At 36.4% G+C, this 19,223-nt stretch overlaps 3 protein-coding genes across 3 annotated transcripts in view; all 3 read right to left on the bottom strand.

Annotated features, from left to right (window-relative positions):
* Positions 1–19,223, bottom strand: part of LOC123559918 (nascent polypeptide-associated complex subunit alpha-like) — a 193,863-nt gene that overhangs the window by 41,565 nt on the left and 133,075 nt on the right. The gene's annotated exons all lie outside the window — the stretch shown is intronic.
* LOC123560548 (costars family protein ABRACL-like) overlaps positions 1–19,223 on the bottom strand; it is an 88,349-nt gene that overhangs the window by 59,997 nt on the left and 9,129 nt on the right. The window lies entirely within an intron of this gene.
* On the bottom strand, positions 5,134–18,646 carry LOC123559919 (uncharacterized). The gene is made up of 4 exons (XM_045352077.2): positions 18,487–18,646; positions 9,344–9,429; positions 6,567–6,618; positions 5,134–5,505 (listed from the first exon to the last, which is right to left on the bottom strand). Exons 1-4 carry the CDS (start codon positions 18,586–18,588, stop codon positions 5,428–5,430), a joined length of 318 nt encoding a protein of 105 aa, XP_045208012.1. The 5' UTR covers positions 18,589–18,646; the 3' UTR covers positions 5,134–5,427.

The following is a 19,223-nucleotide window of genomic DNA, read 5'->3' as shown; positions in this document are numbered from 1 at the left end:
GTTGGTCGGTCCTTTCCTAACATTCTCAATCTGCATGGTGTTGAACAACGCATGTCCGACTAACTGCTGACATGTTGGTTTTTTGGACCAAATTAATGCTTTTATACGTGTTTACATTTGTACTGTATTTACATTATTGCGTTTTTTATACACTAATATGAGTATTTTAAACAATGAAATGTTACAAATTAAGTTCTGAGCTACCACAAATAATGTATTACGTAGATTTCTGCTTGATTTTACATTTTCAAAATACTGAAGTACTTTTTTTGTTCATATATTTTGTGTAATTCATTTAGGAAATTAATTGTGGTTAATGGTCAGTTCCACTGGGTGTAAAATACACAAGCCTCAGTTGAAGGCCTGTGTGTACTTTAAAACGCAACCATGTATTTCATAATCGAACAGAAAATTACTAGCATATGATTTATATCTTATATTTATAGCTCCATTTCCTTTTCATTCTATCTGTAATTGCATATTTCGGAACTTCTGTATTTGTGACACAACAGTCATCAAGTAACGAAAGCTGTTGGAAAAGCAAATGTTTTATCACAATGCGCACATTTCATCGGCAGTGTCTGCAAAATTTTCAGAAAAAAAAACAACAAACCGAACATAGCTAATAGAGCATAATAAATGTGACCTTCAGAATATTTCCACCTTTGGAGTCAATTTGGTATGCAACAACTGTATAGAGATTCACCTATGGACATACATTCCAACTGTAAATATGTTTCATTGTAAACTGCTGTTTTGTGCCAGTGATGTTCAGTTCACCTTCAATTATTTTATTCATTTATCTTCATTTAAAATTATTGAATGTGCTTTTTCCTTCATTTATCAATTCTGTATAGAATGACTAGAAATCTGACAAAAAGAGACCATGAAAATATTTATTAAAATACCCACCACCAAAGCATTACTGTTGAATCATTATATTTTGTGGACACAAAATTTTGTAGTTTAAAAATGGTTACTTCATTGAGATATGAATGTGATGATTTCATTTTAAAACATAAAATGAATGTAAAATTTTAATTGTTCATTTTAAATGAGATGTGGAACCAAAATTTGTAGTCCTGTTTGGTGCCATATAACCTATACTGTGTTGGTGTGCCGTAAAACCCAAATAAATAAATCAATTAATTGTTCATTTGGATTAAATTTTGTGGATTGACTAAGCCACAAAATCCACAAATATTAGTCCGCCACAAATATTAATGATGTACAGTATACAAAATATTCAAGAAATGCGTTGTTTCTAGAACTTTTCTTTTTCACCTACATTTACACGTGTTACATATTAAAGGGGCATGCCTCCTTGCCACAACATTTTTTTACAGCAACATAAATTGTATTAAATAAAAACTGTCCTAAATCTTATGAAATAATTATTTCAGTAAACATTTTATGAATACGATATAACATACAGCTAAATTACTTCTGTTTTACATGTCATTTTTATCATCCAACTAATGTTTAAAAAGAGGTTAAAAAGCTCACTTAACAGCATTATTTTTACTTCTTATTTGAAAAAAAAATCAAACATAAACATTGAGACATGCCCCTTTAATGTTGATATATATATATACATGTTAATAGTTGAATGTTATTTGTGTATTTAGATAGGGTTTTAGTATATTTTAAAAATTATCTTTGCCAGCCTGTGATGATATATACATGTTATTGTTATTTTAGTCTTCTTATTAAAGATAGAATATTTAAAGTTCCATATTGCTTTTATGTGAAAAACAGATATAGCAGCTGTCCAATTTGAGAAGATGCACAAGGATATGGTTAAAAAAAAACACTCCTTTAAATTTTGCTCATGTTTTACAGTCAGAAGCCAATCTGATCACCTTGGCCTTTATGCTACGTATTTACCGGAGAATACGGAAATGCCTAATGTTGCTCGATTGAGTCAGAAGCATGAAGATAGTCACAGGCATAAAGGGAGATAATCCAGAAGAATAAATTAAATATTTTCCATTGTTACTAGATTATACAAATTATGAAAAACATGTAACAGTTAGTGAAAATAGATAAGAAGAAGAAATTAATATGTTTTATGTTCTTAAGAAATGTGACAGCCATATTATAAACAAGGACATTATGCTTCTGCATCCTATATTTCTGGCAGTTCTAGCCAGCAGTAAGATGTTTTTGGATTTTTTCCCCTTGTTATCAGAAAACATCATGTTGAGTTTCTAAGGATAACCTATTACGATATTATACTTACTGTTCACATCATGCTTCAATATGTTCATGCAAAATATAAAACACCTATCTGCTTAATAAAGCATCTTAACTGAAAGTAACATAGTCTGTTGTATTTTTGTTCAAGATAGAATAGAACCAAGCCCAACAACACGCTCAATTTTATTTGAGCCGTGCCATGGGAAAACCAACATAGTGGCTTTGCGACCAGCATGGATCCAGACCAGCCTGCGCATCCGCGCAGTCTGGTCAGGATCCATGCTGTTCGATAACAGTTTCTCTAATTACTATAGGCTTTGAAAGCGAACAGCATGGATCCTGACCAGACTGCACGGATGCGCAGGCTGGTCTGGATCCATGCTGGTCGCAAACCCACTATGTTGGTTTTCTCATGGCACGGCTCATTTGATGTTTTAATGGAATGAGCACCCCACTAACATTGCAAGGAAAAGCTTCAGTGGTAGTCTGTTACACAGTAACCATGAATAGACTGGGTGATCCCAATTTATTAAAGGACCAAAATAATAATTTACTTAAAGCCTAAGTACTGGGGATCTACCTGCTTTAAAAATGTTTTGATCAGAATTTATTTTCAGACTACGACAACATACTGACTCCCAAAACAACAAGGGTTATCCACAAGCAGTCAGCATACAAAGCCTGGTGCTTATATATAAGCAGGCTGAAGCTTTTTCAGTTATTGATGGGATACTGCTGTCAATCTCATGGTCATTGTGACCTCTACCTTCCACATACCGATCCCTAAAGCAGTAGTAATCTAATATTTCTAGAGGTTATCATGTGTATGATGATTATAGATCCAAAGAATAACCTAGCTGACTAGAAACCAAACGGTCTACCAACCTACAGAGCAGCCCTCCAACATGGACAAACACTATAACCCCTCTCTCTTCATGGGTGACATTGATAATCGGTATTCTACAAATACTGTACTTGTACAGGTATAAAATATCAGTCTCTCCATTTACAGTGAAACCTCGCCCTAACCAATAGGAGAGCACAAAAATCGTCCCATGACAAATAAGTATAAATTCATTGGACAATTTTTTTGTACTTCGAAGGTCTTGTACATGTATATTTTGTTTAGTTTCCGACAGGCATCGGATCACCAAACGGGAAGAAAAGGTTTTAAGGTCAATTTGATGCGTGTCCATAGGACACAGGTGCCCCTAACTCCTGTCACTGTACATTGTTTCATGACTCGAGGTTAGGCCCTTTTTATGAGCATTTTTGACTCATAACTCTGGTCTGACTGTGCGAGATCCAAATTAAAATGCCCGGTGCACTACTACCCGTTCTGAATAACAATCCTGTGAGGTTTGATAACTGGGTCATATACTTTTTGGAATATGAATGACATAAGTTGCGATGGACGGACAGACAATTTTGGGGGGCACAAAAACAATAATTATATCCCAGAAATCAATTTTGATCATTGTAATTGAAATACTGCTACTGGTTTCCGACTAGTTTCCGATAAAAAATGAGGGTTTTCATTATATTTATTTTTAAATACAAATTGTTTACAAAAATAATCTACAAATCGTTAAACCCTAGTCTTTACTCTTTGCAAGGATGTAAACAATACCAGCCTTATCTGCGCATGCGTCCAAAAAAAGGGGCTCCAAAAGGGCTGTCTAATTAATGTTAATTGGTTTATCTATGGTACCAGTTTCCGACAAATGGTTTTGTAAGCAGCTTTAAAATTATAATGATTGAAAATCTTTTATAATCTTTTATAATTTTGATTTTAAAATTATGTAATTAACCTTTACCACTTTATCCCATAAATCGTACAGGGTGTGGCCATCTTCCGTTCCGTTACGTACGGTACCATACAGCACCTGTATAATCATATTATGCAACACTTCAGGCAAGCACCTTTCACATTGTGTATTTGTCTAGCTTGTAGACGGTAGTTTATTTGATTACTGTATATATTGTACTCTCGGTATAAAGGAGTTTTAAATCGACTTTATAGTCTTAAGCTGTGTTAATATATATTTAAAAACGAAAAAAAAAAGATAAAAACTTTTAGCATTGAATGGGATTCGAACTCACGACCTCTCACACCAGAGGCGAGCGCTCTACCTCAATCCTAAATATCAATATGATATAATAGAAATATAATTTCCTTAATACTTTATCCAATTATAAAGGGAGAGTAATTCTACAATGGAGTGCAAATCATAGGCTCAGGATTTACCTCCCTGAAATTGGACAAACATAGGGTTGTCTTCCGCGCATGCGTGTCATGTGGAATCCCTCAGATGTAAACAAAACAGAAAGTTGTTTGCATAATAAAGAAGGTAGAATTTCTCTGTAAACACTTGCCATTGATGTACGACATTTCGCTCGGTGCTTGCTTGTGAAACAGCGTTCCAAAACATATAGTACTCCCTTTTTGAAGGGTTACATGAAAGGAGAGATTACGAGAATTCGGATACTGGCACTGTTCGGATACTGTTCCGATACCAGTACATGGAAGTTGTGCAAAAAACTTGTAAAAGGTCATTTCTTCAATTTTTAATTCTTCACACTAATATACAAGGTATCTTTCGACTTTTTACAATTCAGTCTAAGATCTCACAGGTCAAGGTGCAACAAAAGAAGTAACTAGAAACCCGAGGTGTCACAAAAGGTGTAATTGGTAATTTAATATGTGCGCATAAAATGTTTTGGACCCTTTCATTTTTTTGTCCTGAAAAAGGTTTAATGTCTTCTGAAAAACTACTAAAATAACCATACTATGTGTTTTTGAACCCGGCAAACGAGGTACTCTGGCAGAGTAAAACTCCTACCAAGTATAGGAACTACTTCACGAGGTACTCTGGTGGAGTAAAACTACTACTAAGTATAGGAACTACAACTAAGTATAGGAACTACTTCAAATATAATATCATACAAACTTTATTATCAAGCTTTTTCAAAACATCAGTACAGCACTTTGTAACATTTCTATAAATTTCTAAGAAATATCTTAAAATTCAATCACACACTATTTAATACTGGTGAAAAAGAGTCTTAATAAATCACTGCTGTAAACGCATACTATTTGTTTTTGAAACAGTAAACAACCGATACATATAAAGTTCAATAATTTCATGTTGACAATGCCAAATAAACCATGAGGTACAGTATTTCTAAAGAAATCAATACATCAAACAAAATTTTGAGCCATAATGTTTATTTTTCCACAAGATTTGGTCTGTTCTCAGGCTCTTTCTGTTTCTTTAATTCAGCTCGCTCGTTCGAATGGAAGACCTGAAAAAGATAGGAAAATTTTTTGAAGGAAGAATATGTCATCAAGAAACACGAAACAAGAGGGCCATGTTGGCCTCAGATCGCTCACCTGGGTTTTACAGATTACTTAAACATTTTGTAAAGGGTTATGCATGGAAAATATCAGTGAAATTATTTTGAAATTGGGCCAGTATTTTCTAGATTTTAACCCTAATCGTGCTGGACACAACTGATTCTGCCTTCGCGCCCAGTGTAGATGTTGATTAGCCTGCACATCCCTGCAGTCTTCAAAGATGCATTTATGGACCAAACATTGTCTGTTTCTTGTCCGGTCCATAATTCTGCCATTCAACATTCAACAAGGGATTTTGAAATTACTTGGCATAAATGTTCCCTATAATTAGATGACATGCCATGCGCAAGACCCAGATCCTAGGTCCAAGGTCAAGGTCACACTGAGAAGTCAAAGGTTAAAATAGTCTGTTTCTTGTCTTGTCCATCTTGGTTAAAAGGAAAATGTCATTTTAGAAGTAGAAGTGTGCACGTAGTGCACAGATGCACACCACCACACCCACAACTTGTCAACGTAATGGAATAATAAAGATGTGTGCTCCCTGCATCTTGTTAGGATGATCATTTGTGCCAAGTTACTCCGAAATTACCAGCCAGACAATGTTTTCAGAACATAATTTGAGCATTTGGTAAGGAGTCACAAAGGCAATATTTAGTTTAATTTGTTTTAATATCAGACATTCAGGTTCAGTCTAAAAGATTTTTAAAATTGCAACTAAAATCAACTTGACCCCGCATTCGTAGCTCAACAGGGAGAGCCCAGATTTAGCGATCGTAGGGTTGTGAGTTCGATCCCCAGGCAGGGCACCTGTTCTTTGTAATGATTTGATGAAAGACGTGTCTGAAATCATTTGTCCTCATCCTCTGATTAAAGTGGGGAACTTGGCAGTTACTTGCACAGAACAGGTTTGTACAGCCGATGTTAGGCTGATCACAATATATCATTCCAAGCCTATACAACTTAAACAAGTGTTTTCAGTGTTTATCAATGTTATGAACAAAAAACTTACCGCTATCTGTGCATCGGGCTTGATATCCTGAAATGGTTTCCACTTGTTGAAGCTGAAATTTAAAAAAATAAAGGTAAAATGTAATATTTTGTAAAATATACCTGCTTGTGTAACTTCATACTTGCTTGCGTAACTCTATACCTGCATTGATATTCTAATTAGTATTTTTCTAGAAGTTCCATTGTTATTACTTGCCAACCCTACTAACGATAATTTTCAAAGTTCCAGATGAATTCAATATTATGGTCATTATTTGCAAAGGTTAATGGGTACATTTTGTAAAAATGCAATACAGAGTTATGGAACCTGTAAAATGCATGTCAGCCCATCAGAGGCTACCAGCTTACATTCGAAACTAAACCAAAAATTGCTAAGTCGAAAAAGGGGCATAATTTCGCAAATATGCAAAGTAGAGTTATGCAACCTATGCACTGCATGTCAGATCATCACAGTGAACAAGTGTGTGAAATTTTAATCCATTCCCATTTGCGGGTACTGACATTCCAGCTTACATACAAAATCTTTACCTAAAATTGTCAAGTCAAAAAAAAGGACATAATTTTGTAAACAAGACAACCCTATATCGCTCACCTGTTAAATTTGGCCTAGGAATCATCAAGATAAACATTCTTACCAAGAAGATAGGGTCATAAATATGGCCTTAAGAGTGTTAATTTGATTTGACTGGGTGACCTAGATTTTGACCCCATATGACCCAGTTTTGAACCTGGCATAGGAATCATCAAGATAAACATTCTGACCAAGTTTCATGAAGATAAGGTCATAAATGTGGCCTGTAGGGTGTTAACAAGCTTTTCCTTTGATTTGACCTGGTGACCTAGTTTTTGACCCCACATGACCCAGTTTCTAACTTGGCTTAGAGATCATCAAGATAAACATTCTGTGCAAGTTTAATCAAATCAAATATATATGAAACCTCTATATGGCGGAAAGGGACAAAATAGAAAAGTTTGCCACTTTCAAGGGCAGTAACTCTAGAACCCATGAAGGAATCTAGCCAGTTTTCGAAAGGAAACAAGATCTTCCTGTGACTTAACTTGTGTGTAAGTGTGGTTAAATCTAATGTAAAATGTCACTTCTATCCTGTTCACAAGGTAAAAATTAACAAATTTTGGCTCTTTCAGGAGCTATAACTCCGGAACCCAGGACTGGATCTGACAGATCGACCATGGAATCCAAGATATATTGTTGTTCAAGATATTTTGCAAGTTTGTATCAAATCAAAACATAAATGAAGTCTCTATATGGCCGCAAAAGCCAAACTGGCAAATTTTGGCCCTTTAAGGGGCCATAACTCTGGAACCAGTGATGGGAACTGACCAGGTTTCGAAAGGAACCAATATATTATGCCAATACAAGTTGTGTGCAAGTCTGATTTATGGGGCCGTAACTCTGGAACTCATGATGAGATCTGACCAGTTTTTGACAGGAACATAGATATTATGCCGAAACAAGTTGAGTGCAAGTTTGATTAAAATTGATTGCAAAATGTGGTCTCTATTGTGTTCACAAAAGCTCACCTTGTCACTATATGACAGGTGAGCTAAAAAGCAAAACAAGAGTTATGTTATTGTGCAGTGTAAGTCAGTTTATCACAGTGAATAAGTGTGTGAAGTTTAAATCCATTCCAACAAGTGGTTACTAAGAGATCAGCTTACATACAAAAACTTAACTAATGGACATGGATGTCAATGCAGGGGTAAGTCCACTAACTCTATCTATTCTTCGAATAGAGCTAAAAGTAGCTGACGGACAAGATAGAGAAGGGAATGCTATCAGTGCTTTGTACATGCTGTATCCTAAAACGTGACAAAGTAATGAACGCTTTCAGTTTTAACATGCCTCTACTAGACATGATTAAGTACTGAAAACTTTCTATTACATTGTATCCTGATATGCCACTAGACATGACACAGTAATGAAAGCTTTCAGTTTTTACATGTCTTGTATCCTGATACACCACTAGACATGATTTACCGGTAGTAATGAAAACTTTCTGCTGAAATATTGACCATTTTTTCTGTTTTCCAACATTCTTAACCAAAGGGGTCTATAACAATTACAGTTGGACAATATCAACATCAAAATAAACATTTATTGTCATTCATATATATGTAGACTTACTAATATGATAGGAATGTGCCTGTGGAACTGGAAACAAACACACAATTTTATTTTGATGTTTTTAAAATTACCGTAACCAAACATTGTTACAGACCCCTTTCATTCTCACATCTCAGCAATAGTAAGTCGGGTTCAGATAGAGCAAGTCTATACTTTCGGAGTTTAAATTTCTAGGCAACTACAAGAGGATGCTGGGCTACCAGAAAAAAGTGGGCTACCAGCAAGAATATAAATTTGTCAGACACAGAATTTCAGTTTAAACATGCTTTGAATCCTGATACAACACTAGACATGACACAGTAAACATACCTTTCATTTGTTTATAACTTATATGAGCCGTGCCATGAGAAAACCAACATAGTGGGTTTGCGACCAGCATGGATCCAGACCAGCCTGCGCATCTGCACAGTCTGGTCAGGATCCATGCTGTTCGCTAACAGTTTCTGTAATTGCAATAGGCTTTGAAAGCGAACAGCAAGGATCCTGACCAGACTGCGTGGATGTGCAGGCTGGTCTGGATCCATGCTGGTCACAAACCCACTATGTTGGTTTTCTCATGGCACGGCTCAATTATGATACACCACTAGACATGACTCAGTTAGGAAAGGTAACTTTCAGTTGTTAATACATACCTTGTATCCTTGTAGCTTCCCAACTTCATACAATATAGTGCACAAACAATGGCTCCTCCAATGGTGAAGACGTGAAGGGGAATCACCTGAATGTAAAACAAATATTTGGTATATTTTGTGACTAGTGTTATCTAAAAATAAACAAGAGGGGCCCTGAAGGCCCTGTATCGCTCACCTCACCTAGTTTCTAATTTAGCCTAGATTTCATAGAGACAAACATTTTGACCATATTTTATGTAAATCAGGTAGATGGTTAACAACGGTTTTCAATAAACAACGGTTTCAATAATTTGACCTTGTGACAGTTTCTGACCACAGGTACACCACTTTTGAGTAGAACTTGACCTAGGTTTCATACAAACATGCTGACAAAGATTTATGATAATCAAGTTAAGAAAGTGGCCTCTAAAGTGTTAACAAAGTTTTTTTATGATTTTATAATGACCAAGTTTTTTTTTCAGGTGGCCCAGTTAAAAATCTGTCTTAGATTTTAAAACATTCCAAACAAGTTCCATGAAGATAAGAAAATGTGGCCTTTTGAGTGTTAACAATGTCTTTCAATGATATGACCTAGTTTTTGACATATATAATCAAGTTTCAGCCTTGACCTGGATGTCATAGAAGCAACTAGAAAATGTAACCTCTAGAGTGTTAAAAAGGTCTTTCCATGATTTGACCTAGTGACCTACTTTCTGATGTCATGTAACCCAGTTGTAATCTTAAACTAGATTTTATACAGACAAGCATTTTGACAAAATTTTTGAACATTAGTATCGATTTCCTGCCTTCTTGGCTCTTCTGGCTACATAGTTTGTTTTGGGCTTAATACCATTTTTCAACAGTATTTTGGTTATGTAACGGTGGGCAGTTAACCTAACCAGTGTTCCTGGATTCAGTACCAGTACAAACCTGTTCTCAGGAAATAACTGCCAACTTCCCCACACAAATCACAGGTGGAGGGCCAATGTCAGACGTCTTCTAACAAATCATCACAGAGAACATACGCCTCGCCCGGGGATCAAACTCATGACCCTGCGATCCATAGATCTGCGCTCTCCCTAGTGAGCTAAGCGAGCGGGCTCATCTGGCATTATTTTAACATAGTATATGACCTTCATTAGGAATCAAATTTAAGCTAAATAAAAATTTGAAAAAGGGAACAATAGTAGCCATTTCATTTTTCACAATTTTGTTTTATATTAAATGAATTCAACTTTTTTCGCTAAACCATTTTCAGTAAAGTGATATATTCAGTATTTTTAAAAAAAAAATAAAAACAGCCAAAGATTAATACATATTCCAGAAATAGCTGTGTAGCTTCGAAACTGAAACCTCGTAATTGAGTCGTATATATGTTATTCCTGCCTCAAACCAATGTATATTGCCAATAATTATTGGAAAGTTACAAGCAACCAAGCTGTAAATCATTTACTAATAGTACATTGAAAAAATTAAGCAAGAATTTGAAGATTTTTTGCAAAAGCTGGGAAATTGAGCTATATAGTAAGATCATGAACAGGTCCAAGAAAAGTCACAAATTAGCTACATAGCTAAATCTTTTTGCTTTTATCCTGTTTTTAACCCTACTAACATCTTCCTTTCTGCATAACAGTTTATGTGTGTATGTATATTCGCAGTTAAGGGAATTAAGGTTTACGATCTTAGGTTTTTGCAGCTTTTTTTTTATCACAACTGTTAGAAAGCACTAGGTGGACTGAGTCAATATCAAATATAAAACAGTCATTATTCCATCTAAATGGTTTAGGTAAAGGTAAATTTTATTTACCGTCGCTTTGTGAATCAATAAACATAAGCTCTGTAGAGCTTTTGAGCGACCTATTTTAAGAACAGTTAAAACCAATTATACCTTACCCCCAGCAATTTGCTGGTACCCATTTACAGCTGGGTTGACTGAGGCAATCGTGATAAAGTGCCTTGCCCGAGGACACACCGCAATGGGAGTAGCCAGGATTCAAACCAGGGGCCTTCACCTCCGTATGAAAGCGTCTTAGCCCTCTCAACCAATACGTCCACATTATGAGACAAAATGAAAAGACAATCTGACACACAGAACGGAGATCTATGCAGTTTCAAAACATGTTGTGAATTTCTGCTATAAGTCATAACAAAATTTCTCTTATGCAACAATGATTCTCACAAGTCACACATTCTTCAATGTTTTATCGTAAAATATTGTTGCATTTATTGAAAATGTGACTGCAAAGATCTTGGACTTGGCTTTCTGTAAGGCAGCGGCTAGAGAACCGGAATCAGTTCCCTAGACAGCAAATTTATTCGTCCGGAACCGGTTCTCTAACCAAAATACCGTGCATAGGCTAGGGAACAGGAATTTTATTTCTATGCATAAAGCTGCCGAAATTCACTTTGTTTCTTGGTAAGTGTCATGCATATTATTATCTTAATTAATTTTATCATGCCCTTGCATTTATCTGCGTTTACTAGCTATCTGTCTCCAAAAGTGTACTCTTCACATACAGTGTCTGCCATATTGGAATGATATCTAAACTAGTACGAATGAATGCGTGAAAACTACGTTGCCGTTTTTAAAATGTTATTTGCTTTAAACATGTACTATGTTTAAATTGTTTAAATATAAAATAATATTGATTTGTATTTGCGTCATTACATGTTTATAGATGCACAAACTAATTTAATTGCCATTAAAACTTCATGCTGATTCTTTGATCACTTTGAACACTGGTTTGTAACACCTCGGTATTTTACGTTCAAAGATATGTGATCAAAACTAATTAACAGAAATTACTGTTAGAATTTGTTTTATTTTCTTTTTATTTTAGTGTACCTTTTAAGTTTAAATTTCAAGTTCATTTCGGCTTGCTCCGATGCCTACGATTTCCACATTAATTTGTACTAGTTTAATCTTTCATTTCAATATGGCGGACAGTATGCCGCGAGTACACTTTTGGAGACACAGTAAACACAAATAAATGAAAGGGCATGTCTTGCTGAAATGGTAAAATTTATTAAGATAAAACATGCATGATACTTACCAAAAGAAACAAAGTGAATTTCAACAGCTTTATGAATAGAAATAAAATTCCGGTTCCCTAGCCTATGCATGGTACTTTGGCTAGAGAACCGGTTCCGGACGAATAAGTTCGCTGTCTAGGGAACCGATGGCGATTCCGGTTCTCTTGCCACTGCCTTTCTGTATTGTCTTTCATCTTATAGTTTCTCAACATGACCATTTCCAGGGCACTTGTTTGGCCATTTCTGGGGCCGAATATGGGCCCCATTCCCCTCATAAAATAATATGTTTTTTTCCCTTTTTTCAGAAGAAATTTCCCCTGATAATAGGTTGTTTGACACAACTAGATATGAACTCTCTTTAAAGTTATATTATAGTGCCTCTAAGGAAGGTTACTGCAGCAATATAGTTACATTAGTTAGAAATGACTGAAAACAGTATTAATAATGTGAAAAGTAGTAACTTTTATATGGCTAAAAACTTCCCCTTTTTGTCTCAAAATGACGGAAAATTCCCCTTCCTGAGGGTATGGGTACCTGTCCCCAAAATTTATCTAGTGCCCTGATTTCGGCCTGGGTGGTTCCAATACTCCCGCTTTCATAGCCTTGGGTATTGCCTGCTTTTTAATTTTGTCTTTTGACAGTTCCTGTGATATGCAGGCTCCATAACCTCAGATCCCCTTCCTAAATTCCAGTTTGTTTAGTTCTGCCCATTGTTTTCTCGTTTGGGGCAAACCCTTTATTTTATCTGGGGACCATTGCCGCTCTTATGGAATTACACGCCTCAACATGTGTATCACTGAAGGTTCCATGTTCACCGCTGTTTGAATACATCTGCGGATGTCTCTAAATTGCCTTTTGTACTTTTAGCATGTGTAAATGTTGAGTTCTGCTCAACCCGGAGCTAGAGGGTGTGGACGGTAGCATGCATTTCCACTACCGTCCAAGAACAGTAGGTATTTCAGTGACTTTTTAAGATAAAGACTTTTCATTTCAAAAATGACGCAGATGTGTTCATTAACATTATATCTTTCATAATAATACAGTATTTTACCATATAAGTTGTTTTACAAAAAACTACAGCACTTTCAACTCTCGCCTCCCATATTTTGTTGGTCACTATTTTTCATAAAAAAATGGTGTAACTAATTAATTTCAGCGACAAATATTTTAATTCTTGTATTTTTCCTTGTAATTATGTGTTTAGGTATTGAGCATGACATGGTTTATCATTCCAAGAGTTAGCAGTTTCTCAGAAATTTTCATATAGATGAAGAAGGAATTATTGGAAGCGGCCACATTTTTCTAGTTTTAACTTATTTTGCCTTTTTGGATAAAAAGAATTTCTGCAAAGTTGTATCACCCTATTCAGAATATTATTAAGATTAATAAGCAGAATGATTTGGATGAATTTATTGATTCCTGACTAAGCTAAAGACACTCCACTTTAAAAAGCTTTGTTGACAATAGGGGTCAAGGTCAATACCTATGAACAGGCTCAATCAAACCTAGTCCTATCAATAAGACCTGACATAACATATTTTAACATTTTGACGTCTATCGGTTATGTCAGGTCTTATCGGATCGCCATGTATAACATGTAGTGAGAAGCGAACACACTTCATGTCGCCTCTAATCTTCATATTATGAACAACATAACCCAATCCGAAGTGAAAGAACACTACTTACACCGAAAATAATCCTTTTTTCAACTGCACATGTGAATAATTATAAAATAAAAGTTACTTTTCATATATAAATATCGAGTTGTTTCTTTCCACTGTATGTATTGCCGTGTATAGATCTGTATTATGGTGTGCAACATTGCCAGTCTATTCCGAATGTTGTGTAAACACAGTTTATTTTGAGAATCGATTTTAGACGAAATATTTTCCCTCTGGATCAATTGGCAAATAGTTCACGTGGAAAATTTTTTTTCGTCTAAGTCGATTCTAAATATATTATAACCTGCTGAATATGCTTGGAAAATGGCGGAATGTGTATTGAAAACTGTACACAATTGACATATATTGGATATGAGGGCTTTTAAAGGTAAATTTAAACGATATATTACTAGAATATGATAAATAACGGTAGGCTGGACTGTCTAAACCTGCGTATATCGTATATTTTTCGTGTGAGAAAATGCTACATTCTACTGATTAGGGCCCTTTTAGACGTTACAATGCAGATTGAAAATAAAATGCAAAATAATAAAATAATGAATGTTGAAGGTAAAATGAGCATGTACACGTCTAATATTTTTAGATTATATTTAGATTTATATTTTGCACATTATATTTTTCCCTGCTCAGCAAATCAGAGTAATTTACTGTGCGACCATTTCCCTCCAAAATCCAGTATTGTTGGTATCTCAGTTGCCAACGTACCCAAAACAGTAATACCATCTAGAAAGCACAAAGAGAAACCCAGTGCTAGTAAGACCTCCTTATTATTTCTTTTTTGTCTTCTGGCATGTCAGACCCCAGACATTGAACCAAACCCAGGCCCGCCAGGCGCTTCCTGTCCTACCCAGTACCCGTGCGGGATATGTTCCCAAAATGTGTCCTGGTCACAAAAAGGCATCCTGTGTGACAACTGCGAAACTTGGTTTCACACAGACTGCGAAGGCATTGGCAGTCATACTTACGACAAACTCTCAGACTCAAAGTTCAGCTGGTACTGTCAGCAGTGCGGCTCTCTAAACCACTCAAGTTCACTGACTGAATCCCTAGATACTCTCAGTGACACTTCTTACTATTCCCCTCTAAGTCACGACCACAGTAAAGTAAGTTTCAGCTTAAATAGCTCTTCTTTCCTCCATGAGCCTCCAGAAACCCCAAAGGCCTCATCTACCCCAATCCCTAAAAAGAAAAAGGTTACTCCCAAACCTAAACTAAAAACATCTGAACGTCACACAGTCCTTAACATTAATTGTCGTTCTGTCAAAAACAAAATCCCTGAATTACACCTAGTCATTGACCAAATTAAACCAGATGTTATTTGCCTTACAGAAACATGGCTTAAGCCAGACATCAGTTCTTCCGAAATATTTCCTGATAATCTTAATTATAAGGAATATAGGGATGACAGGAGTGAAGGTCAAGGTGGAGGAGTGATGATAGCTATATCTAACTCACTGATCAGCCAAGAACAACCAGAACTCAAGACTTCATGCAACATAACCTGGGCCAAAATTACCATCACTGGCCTAAAAGATATCTTTGTCGGAGCCTACTATAAACCCCAAGAATCAGATGCCGACTCCCTATCCCAACTCTGGTTATCCCTTAGTAAAATACCCAAGGGCAGCATAGTATGGCTACTCGGAGACTTCAACCTCCCCGACACTGACTGGTCAAAAGAGTCCCCTAAACAAACTTGTAAAAACAGATCCTTTTATGAAGAATTTATTGAAAGATATTCCCATTATAATCTTGAACAAATAGTTAAGATCCCAACTAGGTTATCCAACACCCTTGATCTCTTCTTTACAAACCATCCATCCCATGTCCACTTGGTTAAATCCCTACCGAGTCTAGCCACCTCGGATCATGATATTATTTTTCATGAATTGAATCTTAATAGGGGCCGCCCTACCCAACCTAGACGCCCTATAAAACTCTACATGAAGGCTAACTGGGAAGGGCTAAAATCTGACATGAAGGCTTTTGGTGCTAGCTTTTTCACCGAAAACCATTCAGACCCCGAAGTAGCGTGGAATTCATTCAAGGACTGCCTTAATGAATCCCAGTCAAAACACATTCCATCTAAAATGTCTAAACCCCGTGCCGACTTGCCATGGTTAACCCCGAGAATTATCAGGCTTATACATAAGCGTGATAAACTGTACCAGAAACTACACAAATCTCCCTCCCCAGCCCGCCAGCAAAGATTCAGATCCCTTAAGTCTTCTATCCAGAAGCAAATAAGAGCCCAATACTGGTCATATATGGAAAGTGTCATATTTGACCATGACTCACAACCTGGTAAAAACAAAAAGTTTTACAGCTTCATCAAGCACAACAAAAAAGAAAATGTCGGCATTGCCCCCCTTAAATCAGATGGTCTTACCTACACAGACCCATCCAAAAGGCTACTATCTTAAACAAACAATTTGAATCCGTCTTTTCCCTCCCCAGCCCCTTAGTCTGAAGCATATATGTTCCAACTCCTCTCATCCCCAGTCTCCATGATGAATAAGATCCAGGTCACCACTGAAGGTGTGGAAAAACTGCTCTATGGCCTATCCCCACAAAGCCTCAGGACCTGATGAATTATCCCCACGCATCCTAAAAGAACTCCACCATGAAATTGCTCCTGTACTTGCCCATATATACAGGTTATCTCTCGAATCTGGCCTAGTACCCAGTGATTGGAAAAAAGCCACCGTAGCCCCCGTATTTAAAAAAGGTCCCAAGTCTAAACCTAGTAACTATCGCCCAATTTCCCTAACTTGCATTGCTTCCAAACTCCTTGAACACATTGTTGTTTCCAATCTTATGACCTATTTTGACAAGCATAAGCTACTTAGCCAGTTCCAGCACGGCTTTAGATCAGGGCACAGTTGTGAGACTCAGCTCATTAATTTCACTCAGGAACTTTACAATAACACTGAACAGGGTCAACAAACAGATGTTATTGTCATGGACTTCTCCAAGGCGTTTGACAAGGTCGATCACATTAGACTAATTTATAAACTACAAAGCCTTGGTGTCAACCCACAAATTACCAAATGGGTCAAATCTTTCCTGTCCAATCGCTCCCAGAAAGTCGCTGTTGATGGTCATTTTTCCAGTGAACTTCCTGTACTGTCTGGAGTTCCCCAGGGGTCTGTTCTTGGGCAATGTCTCTTCCTGGTATATATCAATGACTTACCAGATTCCGTCAAATGTAACGCAAGAATGTTTGCAGATGACACCATAATATACCTTACCATCAACTCCATTTCAGATAGTATATCTCTGCAACAAGACCTCATTAGCTTAGAAACCTGGGAGAAGACATGGTCCATGGAGTTCAACCCGGACAAGTGTGAAGTCCTTAAAATTTTTAGAAAGAAAAATCCTGTAGTCTACCCCTACAAACTTCACAACATAGAGTTAAAAACTTGTGAGGCAGCTAAATACTTAGGCATAACCATTTCCAAAGATCTAAACTGGTCCAAACACATTGACAATATCACCTCCAAAGCAACTTCCACTCTTCGCTTCATACAACGAAATGTCAAAACTGACAATAAAAAGGTCAAAATTGCTGCCTATAACACCTATGTCCGCCCTCAACTTGAGTACTTTTCAAGCGTCTGGCATCCTTGGCAAAAAACCCTCACTAGCAAAGTCGAAAATGTCCAAAGGTCAGCTGCTAGGTACGTCATGTATGACTACAGTTACACCAGTAGTGTTACACAAATGCTGAAAACCTTAGAATGGAATACACTCCAATATAGAAGGTTACACAATTCATTAGTAATGTTTTATAAAATAAGGACCCAGACAGTTGCAGTCGACCAATCTCATCTTATTCCAACTAGAAACCTAAATTACTTAATCCCCATGTCTCACACTCAGTACTTTTCTAACTCCTACTTCCCTAGGACCATCAGACTCTGGAACTCCCTACCAACTTATGTTAAATCTAGCCCCAGTCTCAGTATCTTTAGAGAGAGGCTGGCGGTGGTCAGTATGTAATTCTGTTGCCTCTGTCCCATTTTAACTGTAGCATACTGTCTTTTTTAGCTTTTATTCTTTTAACATTGTAACATATCAGTTCTCTAACAACTGTTTCTCTGACAGCGCCGCCCAGTGATAGTCGGAAATCGACGGTTGGGTGAAAGATGTAGATGTAGATGTAGATATTTTGGACTAAATCAAACCGAGCCTGCAACATTTTTTGTCGTGTTGAGCGACCTGTGATTCCACTTTTCTCTATTTCATAAACCATTGGGACGCAATTATGACCATTTTGCATTTGATTTTGACATATTTTACGTTATTGTTATTGGATTAATAGCTAATTCTAGCTATATAAAGCTAATATTATGTGTGACTTTTCTGGGACATGATGAAGATTATCCCACCCACTAACATTAATCCAGAGATCTAATACTGTACAAAATATGTAATATTACACACAGATACATAATGCTTCAATGATGAAGGAGTTAAACCGGGAAGTCCAGTAGATATTTTAGGCACAGGCTTCATCGACATCTTTGCGATTGTTCGAAAAACCATTTTGACACTCTTTTTCTTCGACCTTGTTGTGTGAATGAAGTTGGTAGAGTGCTGGTTAATCTCTAACGCTTACAAATAAATAGATAAATAAATAATTTAGAATATGTATTTAGAATATGCATTGAAGATTTCAATATAGATATTTTTTAGTTAAAATCACAGAGTTAGATAATTATTTGATAAAAAATATATTTAAACAAATTTCTTGGTGTAGAGAATAAAAATGTTGCTGACCACTAAATATGGCTGTAGGTTACAACACACTAAATAGTTGTTCTACTTTCTTCTGGATAGGCATGAAGGGGGCAATTAGCCGGATATGCCTCCGTGGTCCACTCGAATGTAGTCCATATCAATATATAGTGCAATTTTCCCGCCTAGTAAAGGCCATTTTCATGCCAGATATAAGCTTTATTGATGCTTGATTGTAAAAAGGAATGTCCGCAGATGATTTTAAGCTACGTTATATGCTTCAAAAGTTGTTTTGAAGCTGCCTTGTAAAATGAAAGTGAAAGTAGGTATTTCCTGATGTCTACCTACGCAATATTAGCGTTTTCATCACGTGTCTCAGTCACGTGACCATGGTTTCACTGCATTATGGTCAACCCCATATTTTTTGGGTATATTTCGATTGC

Source organism: Mercenaria mercenaria, chromosome 10, assembly GCF_021730395.1.
Source record: "Mercenaria mercenaria strain notata chromosome 10, MADL_Memer_1, whole genome shotgun sequence".
Classification (NCBI taxonomy): Eukaryota; Metazoa; Mollusca; class Bivalvia; order Venerida; family Veneridae; genus Mercenaria; species Mercenaria mercenaria.
The sequence above is the reverse complement of the archived record's forward strand: the minus strand, read 5'-3'. Positions and strand labels throughout refer to the sequence as shown.